This window comes from Galeopterus variegatus, unplaced genomic scaffold, assembly GCF_000696425.1.
Source record: "Galeopterus variegatus unplaced genomic scaffold, G_variegatus-3.0.2 Scaffold604, whole genome shotgun sequence".
In the NCBI taxonomy this organism is placed as follows: domain Eukaryota; kingdom Metazoa; phylum Chordata; class Mammalia; order Dermoptera; family Cynocephalidae; genus Galeopterus; species Galeopterus variegatus.
Genome location: NW_007726715.1, coordinates 303,706 through 319,465, shown reverse-complemented (window position 1 = coordinate 319,465; position 15,760 = coordinate 303,706). Strand labels below are relative to the sequence as shown.

The window sequence follows — 15,760 nt, the reverse complement described above, 5'->3', positions numbered from 1 at the left end:
ATATATATATATATACAGCACACTTAGGATCACTTGTTCAGTTTCTGCCTCCCCTAAGAAACCAGTAAGCTCCATGATGACAGCGGTATAGTTCCTGGTCACCACCATTTACTTAATACCAGGCACTTGGTAAAAGTGTAGAAAACCCGAATGAAAGCATGTAATCTAATTTAGACATAGGTTTTTCATTAGAAAAATGATAATATTAAAAATGTCTTGGGGCCGGCCCGGTGGCGCACTGCTACAGTGCACCACTTGGGAAGCGCGGCAGCGCTCCCGCCGAGGGTTCAGATCCCACATACAGACTGGCTGCTCACTGGCTGAGCGAGGAGCGGGGGCAACACCGAGGGTTGCGATCCCGTTGCCGTCCCGGCCCGGTACGGGCGCGACACTGAGGGTTGCGATCCGTTGCCGGTCACGAAAAAAGACAAAAAAAAAATGTCTTGGCACGTCTTAGTAGGCTTCAGTTGATGAGAGAAGTTAATTATACAAGGTACTTCAAAAAGTTCATTTTTCCACAAACTTTTTGAAGTACCATGGTATGTACTCTTCATCCTAACCATAGCTGTTTATTTCATTGTATAGATAAAGTTAGTTTTAAATACTTGATCACAAACTTCAATTTTCCATTTAGTCTGGTGGTAGCCTCCAGTCATTTCTTCTGGTATGATCTTTGCCATTTCACAGGCAGCAATCTAAGCTTGAAGACTGTCTCTCTTAATGGAAGAGCAAAGAATAGAGCCTGTGCCTCTAGTAGTAGTGCCATATGGGTGCTGATCTTTACTGTCTTAGTCACATTGATATCTCTGAATCTCTGATTTAATAATTTGAAAAAGCGAACTAAAAATCAGCCCTAATGATGCAGTGCTAGTACCCTTCCCAGAGCTGTCATTCAAATAAATTCATGCCTTTTGGGTCTGAACTTTTTATAGCAAGAAATGAACCTCTGGTTAAGATTCCATTGGCACTTCATGCATTGAAAAGTCATCCCTGGCTTATGGTATTTGGACATATAGTCCGTTGTGTTTTCTACCCTGACCATTAACAAGAAGCCCAGCTGTTTTGCAGTTATAGCTACTTTTAAAATGTGCTTGGTCAAATAATATTTATAAGCAGGTTTAGAAAGGACCAACCAATTTATTCTACAGCTACTGTCAGAAATCCTAGAGCTACGTTGCAAAGATTATGAAATCATCTTTAAATACTTCAAAGAGAAGCACAATGAAGATAAGGGAATCCTGGCAAGATTTGCTGCAGCTGTCAGGTCCTGAAAAATTAGGAATCAAATTTTGACACTTGTAATTGAATCATCCACCCTTCTAAGTAAGCCCAGGCAAACCCATGGTATTTTTAGAATCTTTCAAATCACATTGTACTCTTTAGAGTTCATAGCAGGACCCAAGGCCCCTAAAATTTCCCAAGAGATGAAGCAAAACAGAATCAAATAAATTTGGCTCAATTCACTGTTATAGAAGTAGTGTATTATGCATGCAATCTAAGTAATGCCACAATTTTAATCCAAAATTTTAAAACTTTTCATAGTTGTTTTTGTTTTGTTTTTTTTCTGTAGAGTTAACTGGGCAGCAGTTGAAACACCCATTAGAGATGGTAACAGCTGTGTGGTGGTGATTTGATTTATAATAGAAGCACAGAGACCTTGGCTGGTGTGGTTAACTGGTTTTCACAGATGGATGTTCCTGTGCTACGAGTTTCATTTAAGACTTACTTCTACCAGCATATATCATATTGCTTATTATAGACTCTCTCAAAAGAATGAGCAGTTAACTAGCCACTACCATATGTAGGTAATTACGTTGTTTATACTTGGCTTGTTGAGATTTTCTAATTTAGAGTTAAAAACGTAATTCTAACAGGTTGGAAAAGGTTAGAATAGTATTTGTGTGTGTATTTATATGGCACTAGTTATGATGGGTGATTTGAAAAGACTGTGCTTTTAGCAGAAAACAAAGATTGCTTTGAAACATTTTTCTTGCCTTAAGACAAATAGCAGCTCTGAGACCAGACTTCAGGGAATCCAAATGATTTTTTGAAGTGTGACATGAAAAGATGGCCTTTTCAGGTTTCTGCAAATCTGAATTCAGATACAACATAAGACACTGACAAATAGGCAAAAAAAAAAAATAATAATAATAATAATAATAATAATAGTTTCTGCAAATCTGAATTCAGATACAACATAAGACACTGACAAATAGGCAAAAAAAAAAAAAATAAAAATAATAATAATAATAATAATAATAATAAATAAATAAATAAATAAAAATGTGACCTTTGGGCATATTCATGCTACTCTTAAACAGTTGGTGGTATTTCATCTCATGCCTAATTCCCTTGGGCGTAATCCTGCAGTTTTCTATGCTTATAAATCATCATTTGATGAAATAACTGACAAAGACGTGACTTAATTAAGAAGTGGAAAATAGCATATATGTTGGACTAAAAGGATTTAAGACCAAAAGTACTCATTCTAGTCCAGCTTTTCTAACCTGCTGAACTTTAGTGAGTCGTATTAACTTCTTTATAGATTTCCTAGAACTTTTTTAAAAAAATAGCTCTTTGTGGTTCTTGAACAATGTGAAGTTTTTATTATATAGTTGTCTTGTAAAATTCTCACAGCTGATTACTCTGAAAATAATTTTCATGCCAGATATGGAGGTCAAAATTTTCAGCAGAAGCAGAGATTCTTGTTTTTATCGAAATGTCTAGAATGATCTCTGTAATCCAGTCATTCTTTTGAGTTCTAGATATACTTGAAAAGCGTTTGTATATGGTTGCATGTTTAGGGAAGTAAGCTGCCTCATTTATTTAAAAAGCTAGCCCAGATTTTGATCATTACTGTTAAAGGTTCTAAAACATAAGTGGATAAAAAGAAAAAGAATATCTGTCAAATTCCATTTTGGTCACAAAGGAGCTGAGTCTGTAAAATTGGTCCTGAAGCCGGAAGCAAACACTATAAAGCATTATTCCATTACCAAAACCAAGTGCACACAGAGCTAAAGATTAGAGCTTTACACAATTGGATATTCTTTATACCATAAAGCATTAATCTTTTTGAGCTAAGCCTTTAGAATTATGACTGCTCTCTCATAAATGACAAATTTAGATTACAAATGTATATTGCTACAAATGATCAGTAATAACTGCTATAATGGGCTTTCCTTCCCAGTGGCAAGCTTTGTAGTTCACTTTAATAACAAATTTGTTTGATTGACCTGTTATAATACACTATGAGAAGCTTTTTCCTTAATGTTCCAAGGATTTGTTGCTTATCTCCTATGCCTGTAAAAATTATTTTTTCCTTTAAAATAAGTATTTAATTATCTTTAAATAATTCCTTTAAAATTATTTGTTTTAAAATTATTCCTTTAAGGCCGGCCTATGGCTCACTCGGTAGAGTGCAGTGCTGATAACACCAAGGCCACAGGTTCGGATCCTATATAGGGATGGCCGGTTTGCTCACTGGGTGAGTGTGGTGCTGACAACACCAAGCCAAGGGTTGAGATCCCCTGACCGGTCATCTTTTAAAAAAAAAAAAAAAAAAATATTCCTTTAAATATTTACTTAAAAATTATTTTCCTTTAAAAATTATTTTAAAGTTCCCTTAAAAATTATTGTCAACTCCTTTAGAATTTATTTCTTAAATATTTCTTTTAAATCATTTTTAAATATCCCTTTTAAATATTTTAAAATTATTTAAAACATTTTATTATTTTTTAAATTATTTTTTTCCATATATAAAAAAAATTATTGATTTATTTTCTTGTTATCATAGAGAGTGTTCCTGAAAAGGAGGACTTGGAAGATAAATTTCTGAGAATCTTGTCTATTTGAAATTGTCTTTATTCCACCCTAACACATGATTAATAGTTTGACTGGATAATAAATTGTGGCTGAAAATTATTTTCTTTGGGAATTTTGAAGGCATTGTTCTGTTTTCTTCTAGTATTCATTATTGCTGTGTGAGGCTGTTGTGATTCTCAGACCTTTGGGTGTGACCTTTTACTGTTATTGTTGTTACTTTACCTCTTGAAAGTTTTGTGATCCTCTCTTTATCTCTGCCTTTCTCAATTTGTAAGATTATGGTTTTAAGCGTAACCCTTTTTTTCGTTCATTGAGCTAGGCATTCCATTGGTCCTTTTCAATTAGAACCTTATGTTATGCCCTTCAGTTCTGGGAAATTTTCTTGTATTATTTCTACTTGTTTGTGTTTTTCTGTTTTCTTCTGAATCTCTTATTGGTTATATTTGGGACCTACTAGATTGATTTCTTAATATCTATTTACTTTTAAGTGCTTAATTTTTTAAATTGTATGAATAGTAGGTGAAAATGTGTTTTTATATATACAAGGGTACTTCAAAAAGTTTGTGGAAAGATTTGTATTATCTTTTAATTCTATTTTCCACAAACTTTTTGAAGTACCCTTGTATGTATGTGTACGTGTATGTGTATTATATGCGGGAAGTAAAGAATAAAGATGTCATGAACATGTATAGATTATCACCCAGTTTAAGAAAAAGAACCTTTGAAGTTGCCCATGTGCTCCTCCCCATCTCATTCTATTTCCACACTCAGAGGTAACCACTCTCCTGAGCTTTGTATTTGTCATTCTTGACTTTTATTTATTGTTCAGCCACACATTTGTATCCCTAAACAGTTTATTGTTTAGTTTCCTAAGCAATAGGAAGCATACTCTGTGTGTTCTCTTGTTGCTTTTTTGCTCTACATTATTTCTTGAACGTATAATTGCTTATTTTCACTATGTATATATTGTATGAGTATATAACAATCTGTTTTTCTTTTCTACTATTAATGGACACATGTCTCCCAGTGACTGTGAGCAAGAGTTTTTCCAGAGTAGTGTTTCCTAACATTTTTTACTATATGACACTTACAGAAAGTGATAGGTTGTTTAGCATAGTGAGGTAAAGGGATAAGGCTGCTTATAGCTGAGGATGACTGGCAGGGAGTTCTTTGTAATATCTCGCCCAGCTACTGAAAAGGCCAAGTGGATTAATATGTTGGCACACCCATAGTATTTATGGTACATGAGTGTACTGGAACATACCCCGTTTAGGAAAATCTGCTTTGGAGCAGTGCTACTCAAAGTGTGGTCTGAAGACTAATCCCAGTCCACAAAAAATTAGTTATTAATCTGTGACCATATAAATTGAGAGGAACATTTAGAAACCTTTATAGTCACTTGATACTGCCTCATTATTTTCATTACTTTATGAAAGTCTCCAGTCTACAAATTATTAGAAATTTTAAAAAACTGATCCAGTCCTTCTTGACAGAGTTTGAAGCCCTGCTATTTGTAGGAGTGGGACATAGAGTATTTGTATGGGACACAGAGTATGTCCCACGTCTATCAACTTTGGTAGATATGCCAAATTATTTTCCAAACTGTTGCTCTAAATTATATTTTTTCCTCTCTCAGTGGTATATAGGTGTTCCACTTCCTCCACATTTTCACCAACACTTGGTATTGAAGGACTTTTTATTTTTGCCAATTGGGTGGGTATGAAATTGGTATCTTCTTATGGTTTTAATTTGTATAACTAATTTGATTACTAATGAGGTCGAAATCTTTTAATATGTTTGTTAGTCATTTGGGGTCTTCTCTTCTATGAAGTGCCTATTCAAGTATTTTATACATTTTTCTATTGGATTGTTTACCTTTCTCTCATTGGTTTGTAAGTTTAATTTGTATATTTTGGATACAAATTGCTTTTTGTTTAATGTGTTGCAAATATATCCTCCCAACTTGTGACTTATATTCATCATCTTTTAATACATATTTTGATGAACGAAAGTTTTTTAGTCCAATTTATCAATCATCTGTTTTTCAGTTTATGATTTTCTTGTGTCTTGTTTAAGAAATCCTTTTCTGTCCTGAAATCATAATGATACTTTCCCATATTCTACAAAATTTTTAGTTTTATCTTTCACATTTAAATCTATAATCCACTTGGGATTGATTTTAATGTGTTATGAAGTAAGGGGTTCATTAATTGAAAAATCCATTCTTTTCCCTCAAATTTGCACTGCCAATTCTAACAAAAATCAAATTTTCTGGATGTGTGGCTCATGCTTGGCATTTTGTTGTATTGGTCAATTTGCCTGTGTGACAATATACCATACTCTCGTAATAGCTATAGCTTTACAATAAATTGTGATATCTTCTAAGTGCCATCCACCTTGTCCCTACCTTGTTCTTCTTTAGAGAGTACCTTGGCTTTTCTTGACTTTTTACTCTTGCAATATAAATTTTGGAATCAGTTTACAAGTTTTACTAAAAAACCTGTTAAAATTTTTATCAGAATTACATTGAATCTGTGATCAATTTGAGGAGGATTGGCATCTGTATCATATTGAGTCTTCCAATCCATGAACATGATAACTGTATTTATTAGGTCTTCTTAGATGGTCTTTCGGGAAAGTTTTATAATTTTCTCTATTTGTTTTATGTATCTTTTGTTAAATTTATTCTCAGGCTAAATTTTTTATGGAATTATAAAATTATATTTTTAACCCTTCTTTGCATCTAGAAATGCATTTGACTTTTACTGCTGTCTTTGTATACAGCAAAAAAATTGCTAAATTCACTTTTTTTTTAAATGGAATTATAAAATTATATTTTTAACCCTTCTTTGCATCTAGAAATGCATTTGACTTTTACCGCTGTCTTTGTATACAGCAAAAAAATTGCTAAATTCACTTTTTTTTTAAAAAGTTTTTATTATTATTATTTTTCCCCTTTGGTCATAAAACAAGTCTTAATAAATTTGAAAAGATTAAGATTATAGAAAGTACTTTCTCTGACCACAAGAAGGAAATTTAGAAAATTCACAAATATGTGGAAATTAAACAACACTCTCCTAAATAAAACAAGGGGTAAAAAGAAAAATCACAGGGAAATTAGAGAGTACTTTGAAATACAAATCAAAGTACAACATATCAAAATTTATAGGATGCAGGGCTCATGCAGTGCTTAGAGGAAACTTTTTACATGTAAACACTTACATTAAAGATAAGAAAAATCTCAAATCAGTAATGTAAACTTCTAGCTTAAGAAAATAGGAAAAGAAGGGCAAACTAAACTAAAAGTAAATATAAGTAGGAAATAACAAAGATTACAACAGAAATATGTGAAATAGTGAATTAAAAAACGTTAGAAAAAATCAACAAAACCAAAAGCTAGTTCTTTAAAAAAGATCAGCAAAATTTGCAAACCTTTATCTAGACTGACCAAGAAAAAAAAAAAAGAGAGAGAGAGAAGACTAATTACTAAAATCAGAAATAAAGCAGGGGCATTATTACATTGTCATTATGATTTTTGTAGTGGTAAAATTTAATTTCTTTCTCTTTTTCATTTGCAGTTTTGTTCTACCAGTGGGTTTTGTTCTTTCTTGTGTATTCGTGATAATGATTATCATTTTTTGGATTCGAGGTGCAGGATTTCCTTGAGTATTTCTTGTAGGGCTGGTTGTGTGGTGGTGAACTCCTGCAGTTTTTGTTTGTTTGGAAAATACACTATTTTTCCCTCGTTTCTGAAAGATAGCCTTGCTGGGGGCCGGCCCGGTGGTGCACTGCTACAGTGCGCCACTTGGGAGCGCGGCTGCCCTCCCACCGAGGGTTCGGATCCCACATACAGACCGGTTCCCGCTCACTGGCTGAGCGAGGTGTGGGCGCAACACCGAGGATTGCGATCCCGTTGCCGGTCCCGGTCCGGTACGGGCGCGACACTGAGGGTTGCAATCCGTTGCCGGACACGAAAAAAGACAAAAAGGAAAAAAAAGATAGCCTTGCTGGGTATAGTATTCTTGGCTGACAGGTTTTTTTTTCTTTTAGTATTTTGAGTATATCATCTCATTTTCTTTTGGCCTGTAGAGTTTCTGTTGAGAAATCTGCTGTTAGTTTTATAGGGTCTCCCTTATAGGTGATTCGATGCTCTTCTCTTGCTTCTTTTAAGATTCTCTCTTTGTCTTTGAGCTTTGCCAAGATTATAATATATCCTGGAGAGGATCTTTTTGGGTTGAAATTGTTTGGGAATCTTTCAGCCTCCTGGATCTGAAAGTCTTTGTCTCTCCCTATACCTGGGAAGTTTTCCATTATTATTTTGTTGAATAGGTTTTCCATGCCTTTTCCTTTTTCCTCCCCTTCTGGAGCACTCATGATTCGAATAATTGTGTGCTTAAGGTTGTCTGCTATCTCTCTTAAATCTTCTTCTTTTGTAAAATATTTTTTTCTTTTTTTTTTTTGTCTCCCTGGCTTATTTCTAAAAGACTATCTCAAGCTCAGAAATTCTTTATTCTGCTTGCTCTAGCTTGCTGCTTAAGCTATCAGTTGTGTTTTTCATTTTATTGAGTGAATCTTGCAGTTCCATGAGTTCTGCTACATTCTTTTTAAAGATATTAATCTCTTTGTAAATTTCCTCTTTCATATCCTGGACTTTTTTCCCTTATTTCTTTATGTTTTCTGAGTCTTCTTGTGTCTTAGTAAGTTTCCTTAAGATTGTTGCTCAGAATTCCTTTGCACTCATTTCAAGGGTTTCCTGCTCTACAGTGTCTGGTATTTGAGCATTACTGTTTTCTTTTGGTGGTGTCATATTTTCTTGGGTTTTTGTATTTCTAGTATCCCTATGTTGAAGTCTGGTCATCTGGTGGAGCAGTTGCTTCTTCTGTTACTCTGGAGTGGGCTTTGAGGAGAGAGACATTCTCTTCTTTTTCTGATCTCTGCTGATGACTCTCCTTGTGTCAGTGCAGTCGAGTGTCTTACAAGCCACCCACACAGTGGCTGTGGCTATTGCTGTGGCATCAAGCCACTTTTGCGGCAGCCATGGCTGTGGCAGTGGCTGTGGTAGGCCACCCACGCAGAAGTGGTGTTTTTGGCATGCTGTTTCTTGCCTGATTCTGGGAAGAGGGGCTGACCATTGTCTCCTGCTTAGGACCCTGGGCTTGCTGTGCTTCTTGCCTGCTTCTGGGCAGAGGGGACTGGCCCTTGGCTCCTACCTAGGACCCTGGGTGTGCTCTGTTTCTTGCCTGCTTCTGGCACAGGGGGCAGACCCTTGGCTCCTGCCTAGGACCCCAGGCCTGCTCTCTAAATTCTCTTATCTTTAAATTTATCTTTAAATTCCTTTTAATTTTTCCATAAAGATAACGATATCATGTGAATAATGAGAATTTTACTTCTTTCTTTCTAATTCTTACATTTTTTATTCATTTTTCTTCCCTTACTACATTGATTAGTTTCTTCAATATGAAAATGAATAGACATATGTAAGTGAGTATGTATGTATAGTCATCCGTCATTATACATGGGGGATTGGTTCCTGGACCTCCTGTGGATACCAAAATCTGAGGATGCTTATGTTCCTTATATAAAATAGCTTAGTATTTGCATGTAACCTACATACATCCTCTCATAAACTTTAAATCATCTCTAGATTATTTATAATACCTAATACAATGTAAATGCTATATAAGTAGTTGTTTTGTTGTATTGTTTTTTATCTGTATTATTTTTTATTGTTATATTTTTATTTTTTAATTTTTTTGAATATTTTTGATCCATGGTTGGTTGAATCCATGGGTGCAGAACCCATGGATATGGAGAGCCAACTGTATATATATTTGCACCCACACATGGTTCTGTAGTTATTTCTGTATCTATTATCTGTGTTCATATATTATAAAACTGTGGTTTCTAACCAACAGCCTACCCTTCAGGATTCTTTCTAGCTTTCCTCCTTTGCTTGTTTTAAAATATCCTCTCTGACGTTGAGAAATTTGGCTTCCTTTTTCAGTATTATGTTTGCTTATTTGCTCAATTAACTTACTTGCTCGATTTAACCAATCTACCAATTTCTCTAGTTTTTTCCTCTCTATACCAGCTCTGTGTCTCCACTCTGTCAACCCACATCTTCACCCTCTGTGCCTGTATTTCTCGTGGCTCCCTACTCCCTCCTTACCCTTTGTATCATCCTCAGCTGCCAGGCCTGCTAGCCTGTGCCTCCATGTGGTTCCCCAGCCCCCATCCCCATCATTCCACATCCTTGGCCATTCAGCCTGCTGATTTGCACCTCCATAACCACCCCTGCTACCCTGTGTCTCCAGTCACCAGCCTACTGGTCCACACCTCTGCATCCCAAGCCCTCTCATTTCCCTGTATCCTCAACCTCTGGACCCTCTGGCCCATGTGTCTATGCAGCTCACCAACCTTATTTGCACCTCCATGCTGCTCCAGTCCTCCTCTCTGCCCACCTCTCCAGCCACCATTTTGACTCCTCTGAACCAGGAATGGAAGGAAAGAAGATGACAATTTTTACTCTCATTCTTGCATGAGTGTACAACAGAAGTTACCAGATGCTTCATAAGTGGTCATGTCATCCTGCTGGCAGCTAATGGAATGTGTACTTGTGTTTTCTTGTATTTTAAAATTTCCTCAGTTTTAATTTGGAATATGATAAATATCAATAGATATAATCTACATAAACAAAATCTCTTTGAGCCTCAGGGGTTCCTGAGATCAAAAAGTTTGAGAATCACTGTTATAGATGCACAGGAAAAAGACAAACACCTCAATAAAAACAGCAGGCCAAAGACAGGCAAATCATATTTTTTAAATACCTATAGATGCTCAATAAACATGATGAAAAAGTAAAGTTTCCTAATAAAGAAATGCAAATAAAAAGCAAGATACTATTTTTCTTACTAATTAAATTGACAATTATAAAAGTATTATAAATACCATTCTGAAGGGCAGTTTGGCAGAATGTATCAGAAGCCTCTGTTCTTTTTGACTATTTCTGAAAATATGACCTAAAGAAATTATTAAGAATGTGTCTGAAGATTTAGCTCCAATGCATTCATCATGGTTGGGTTTTTGGGGTTGGTTTTTTTTTTTTTTTTTTTTTGGTATAATATTGAAAATTCAGGGCCAGCCCATGGCTCACTCGGGAGAGTGTGGTGCTGATAACACCAAGGCCATGGGTTCGGATCCCATATAGGGATGGCCGGTTGCTCACTGGGTGAGCATGGTGCTGACAACACCAAGTCAAGGGTTAAGATCCCTTTACCGGTCATCTTTTAAAAAAAAAATTCAGAAATAATCTAAAATCCAAATGATAATTAGAAGAAACTTCTACTGGAAAAAACATTGATAATGTATTTTCTTTCTTCTAATTAGTTCTGGGTACTAAGAGTGCTTTGATGACCTCCTAATGCTTAATTATATGGAACTGTGATTAATCGAACCCTGACTATCCTTCCCTTAGGTATATGTACAATGAATGTCAAATAATAACCAATTAGCATAGAGCACATTGAGTAATTTGTGAGTTTGTTCTTTCACCAAAAACATTTATAGCTTTTAGCTTTTAAAAATAGTTCTGCAGCACAGCAAGATGGAGAAGGGGAAAATTGGCCTAGATATTACAGACGATAGCAGATGAACAGGGTTGATTTCATTTTGGGCACTTTGCCCAGGACACTTTTAATAGCACATATAGTTACTCTAGGGATTCTGAGTCTGTGGTTATGTTAGGCTTACACATTTATTCTTTAAAAGGAAAATTTGCAAGTTATTAGGTTCAAGGTACATTGGTATGACTTAAATTTTTAAAGCATTTAAAATGAAATTTGAAAGAAAATTTGTCAGGGCTGGATTCCTTAGTATTAAAACTAACTTAATCATGGATAGAAAAATATTTTGAACTTCCTTCCTCTAAAACACAATGTGTTCTTCAATTCTTTCAAAGTTTGTCAAGTTAAAAGATGTCTAAACTAGGAATTGGAGGATTATTTTTATCTGAAAGGTTTTTTTGTTGGTTTTTTGGGGTATTTGGGGGGGCTGACCAGTATGGGGATCCAAACCTTGACGTTGCAGTTATAACAACAATTTCTAACTAACTGAGCTAACCAGCCTATGTGAAGAATTTTTAATCTTCCTACTTTTAAGGAATTTCTTTGTATACTCAGGAATCAATCAAGTCTTTAAGAAAAAAATTAAATTTTAGAAATGCTGTACTCCCTATTTTACTACCTCATAATTTAGGATTACTGATCTTAAAATTAGCCTTAAAAATTGAAAGGAAAGGGGCCGGCCCGGTGGCGCACTGCTACAGTGCACCGCTTGGGAAGCACGGTGGCGCTCCCGCCAAGGGTTCGGATCCCACATACAGACCGGTTCCTGCTCACTGGCTGAGCGAGGCACGGGAGCAACGTTGTGATCCCGTTGCTGGTCCTAGTCCGGTACGGGGGCGACACTGAGGGTTGTGATCCGTTGCCGGACACGGAAAAAGACAAAAAGGAAAAAAAAAAAAAAATTGAAAGGAAAAATACCAACATGGTAATAGATAGTGACTGGGATAGTGGCTTTGAGTGAATTTTTCCTTTTTCCTGTTTTCCAAAATTTTACTGAAGTGTTTATTAATTTTATTATTTATAAAATTATTTATTAACACCCCCCCCAACAAATTAGCTTTAAGAAGCACTGGGCATTAAAAAGACTAAGATTCTTGGGCCAGCCCGGTGGCGCACTGGAGAGTGCGCCACCTGGGAGCGCAGTGGCGCTCCCTCCGAGGGTTCGGATCCCATGTGGAGACTGGTTCCCACTCACTGGTTAAGCGCAGTGCGGGTTGCGATCCCGTTGCCGGTCCCCGGTGCGGGCGCGACACCGAGGGTTGCGATCCAATTACCGGTCAGTAAAAAAAAAGATAAAAAGAAAAAAAAAAAAGACTAAGATTCTCAAAAAATTATTACTAGGTAATATGGAAGCTTGCTTTTGTTTTGAAGTGATGTGTTTAAATATGGTAGGCTGGGTTCTTCAGAAATTTTCTTTATAATGTACATAGTAAATAAAAGAATAGGCCTGAAAAATTGTTTTATATAGTAAAAAAATCTGGTAATTATTGGTACTAATGATACATAAGAGAAAGTGATTTTTTTTTAAAAAAGTATGATATTCTGTTTCAGAAATACCAGAAATTTCTTACATTTGTTTCTGGTATTTTCTTCTCACATTGAGTAATACTTTTGTTGAAACAGTGCCTTGTGACCTTTACACATGCTATTCCCTCTTCCTGGAATGCTCTTCACTGCCTCTTCTTCCTTTCTCTAACACACTCTTACTCCTTTAGTAGTAGTACTAGTAGTAATCCTTTAGCACTCCTTGGCTTAAATGTAACTCATTCCAGACAGCTTACCAAAACCCACCTCCCCTAAATCTCAACTCCCACCTTCCTATCTTTATCCCAACCCAGGTTAAACTCCTGTTATTTATTCTCAGGGCCCCTTCAACTCATTATAATGGTCACCTTCATTGTAAACTTCAGTTCAGTGTTTGTTTTCCCCACTATTTCTTAAGCTTGATGAGGGTAGGACCTGTGAACATCTTGTCTGGCACAGTGCCTGATACATAATAAACAGTAAATAGTGCTTATCAAAATGAATGTCTTTAAATATTATGCTCACTTTATTTCATTTGCTTTTCCAAACTCTAGATGTTATTACTTAATAACAGGATCTTCTCATTAAAGCAGTGTACTTATAACTTTGATATTATGAGTAGATAAATAGATGAATTAAGCAACTATGAGTTCACATTAACTTGGAATATTCTTAGCTCTTTAACATTTAGGGATGGGTACTATCCCAATGCCTCAGATGCTTCTTGGGATACATGGTCACAGTACATTTCTCAAGTGATAAATAGTATCTACAAATGTTGATGATTCTGGTTGGCTATATTAATCACAGTAAATCCAAAGCATTGCTACTAAAATAGTACAGTACATAAGCTATACCATGATAAGACCACAGCCAGAATTGTGGTCATTATCTCGTACTTTTTCTTTTTCTTCTTTCTTAAAACCTTTTTACTTTTATAAGGTTGAGTTTCTGTTTTCCTAATCCTTATTCGTAAAGTCCAAAATGAATAGCTTTTACATAAGGATTCAGAATATTTAGATGGATCCAAAAAATAAAAACATTCACAAATCATTTTGAGTAGTCTTTCCACATTTTCTAATAAAACTAAGTTATTATTATATATTTGTGATACATGTGCTGGGCAGTAGAGACAAAAAATTTTCTTATACATTGAGGTTATATATGATATTTAGCTATGACTTTTCTGCTCATCAGATTTTATGTATTGTGTTTTCTAACAGTTCAAACGATATGTCAGTAAACTTCGAAGCAAGAGTACAGTTTTCAAAAAGAAGCATCAGATAATAGCTGAATTTAAAGCTGAATTTGGTCTCTTGCAGAGGACAGAAGAACTTCTTAAGCAACGTCAAGAAAATATTCAACATCAACTGGTAATATGATATTATCTTGGGCTGCTCTAAATACAAATGCCAGGAGGTTTCTGGGTTACAACTTTATACTGAGGTCTTTGTTTACTGGAAAAGCATAAAATTATTAATTTTCTCTGATTAATTACAGAGATATCATATAAATGGATTCATTTTATTTTTCTTAATTTTATTAGGATTTATTTTTTTTATTTTTTTTTATTTTTTTTTTCCTTTTTTTGTCTTTTTTCGTGTCTGGAAACGGATCGCAACCTCAGTGTCGCGCCCGTACCGGACTGGCAATGGAATCGCAACCCTCGGCGTTGCGCCCGCACCTCACTCAGCCAGTGAGCGGGAACCGGTCTGTATGTGGGATCCGAACCCTCGGCGGGAGCGCCGCCGTGCTCCCAAGCGGCGCACTGTAGCAGTGCGCCACCGGGCCAGCCCTATTTATTTATTTTTTATTTTTATTTTGTTTTTTCCTTTTTGTCTTTTTTCGTGACCGGTAACGGGATCACAACCCTCAGTGTCGCGCCCGCACCGCGCTCAACCAGTGAGCGGACCGGTCTCTACATGGGATCCGAACCCTCGGCGGGAGCGCCGCCGCACTCGCAAGCGCTGCACTCTACCGAGTGCGCCACCAGGCCAGCCCAGGATTCATTTATTTTTAATGTAGTACATACTGACTTTTTTATGTGTGCTGACTTTCGGGTTATTAATAGAATTTGAATTCCAAATAGGTTTTTCTTTTGATTAACTAATAATATGAGTAAAATTATCATACTAAGAGAATGAGTATAAAATATTTATTTATCAAGGCCTGCTGGGCAGAAATTTCTAAGCAGTACTTCTCCCAAGAAGCTTTGGAAAGAAATATCCAGGGAAGGTGCTATGTGGAAATTTGCCTGCAGGTTTGTTCCTTATGTGTTTGTACCTTGGGTGTCAGAAAAGAGTTAAACCCACAGTAGAACAACAGCAAAGCTGTTCTCATGGTGGATGCCAGTTCCTCTGAGTTTCTTTGGTTTGGCTTTTTTTTCTTCTTCTACCTATGGAGAAACTATTTCATCAGGATGCTGGTTTGCCAATTAGTAATCAGGAGGAGATGAATGAAATTTCAACCAGTTGTAGTTCCTTTTAGCTTGCAAGATGAACTTTTCTATTTCATGCTGATGAAAATTGTTTGCTTCTAGGAAACTTAAGATTGAAAATTTACTGTGAATTAAACATGGATTCTAAAATTGATAGTAACTGTATTGTTGTCCACATTAAAATATTTTCTAATTTCAATTGTGATTTCTTTAACAATATTGGTTATTGCTTAAAATCAAACATTTGAGGGCCGGCCCGGTGGCGCACTGCTACAGTGCGCCGCTTGGGAGCACGGCGGCGCTCCCGCCGAGGGTTCAGATCCCACATATAGACCGGCCGCTCACTGGCTGAGTG

General features: G+C 36.0%; 1 protein-coding gene across 2 annotated transcripts in view; it reads left to right on the top strand.

Moving 5' to 3' along the window:
- The window catches only part of IFT81 (intraflagellar transport 81), a 95,602-nt gene that overhangs the window by 38,811 nt on the left and 41,031 nt on the right, over positions 1-15,760 (top strand). For both annotated transcript variants that reach the window (XM_008570451.1, XM_008570452.1), the window contains one exon: positions 14,192-14,341. In XM_008570451.1, the coding sequence (XP_008568673.1) occupies positions 14,192-14,341 (150 nt within the window). The remainder of the gene's footprint in view (positions 1-14,191; positions 14,342-15,760) is intronic.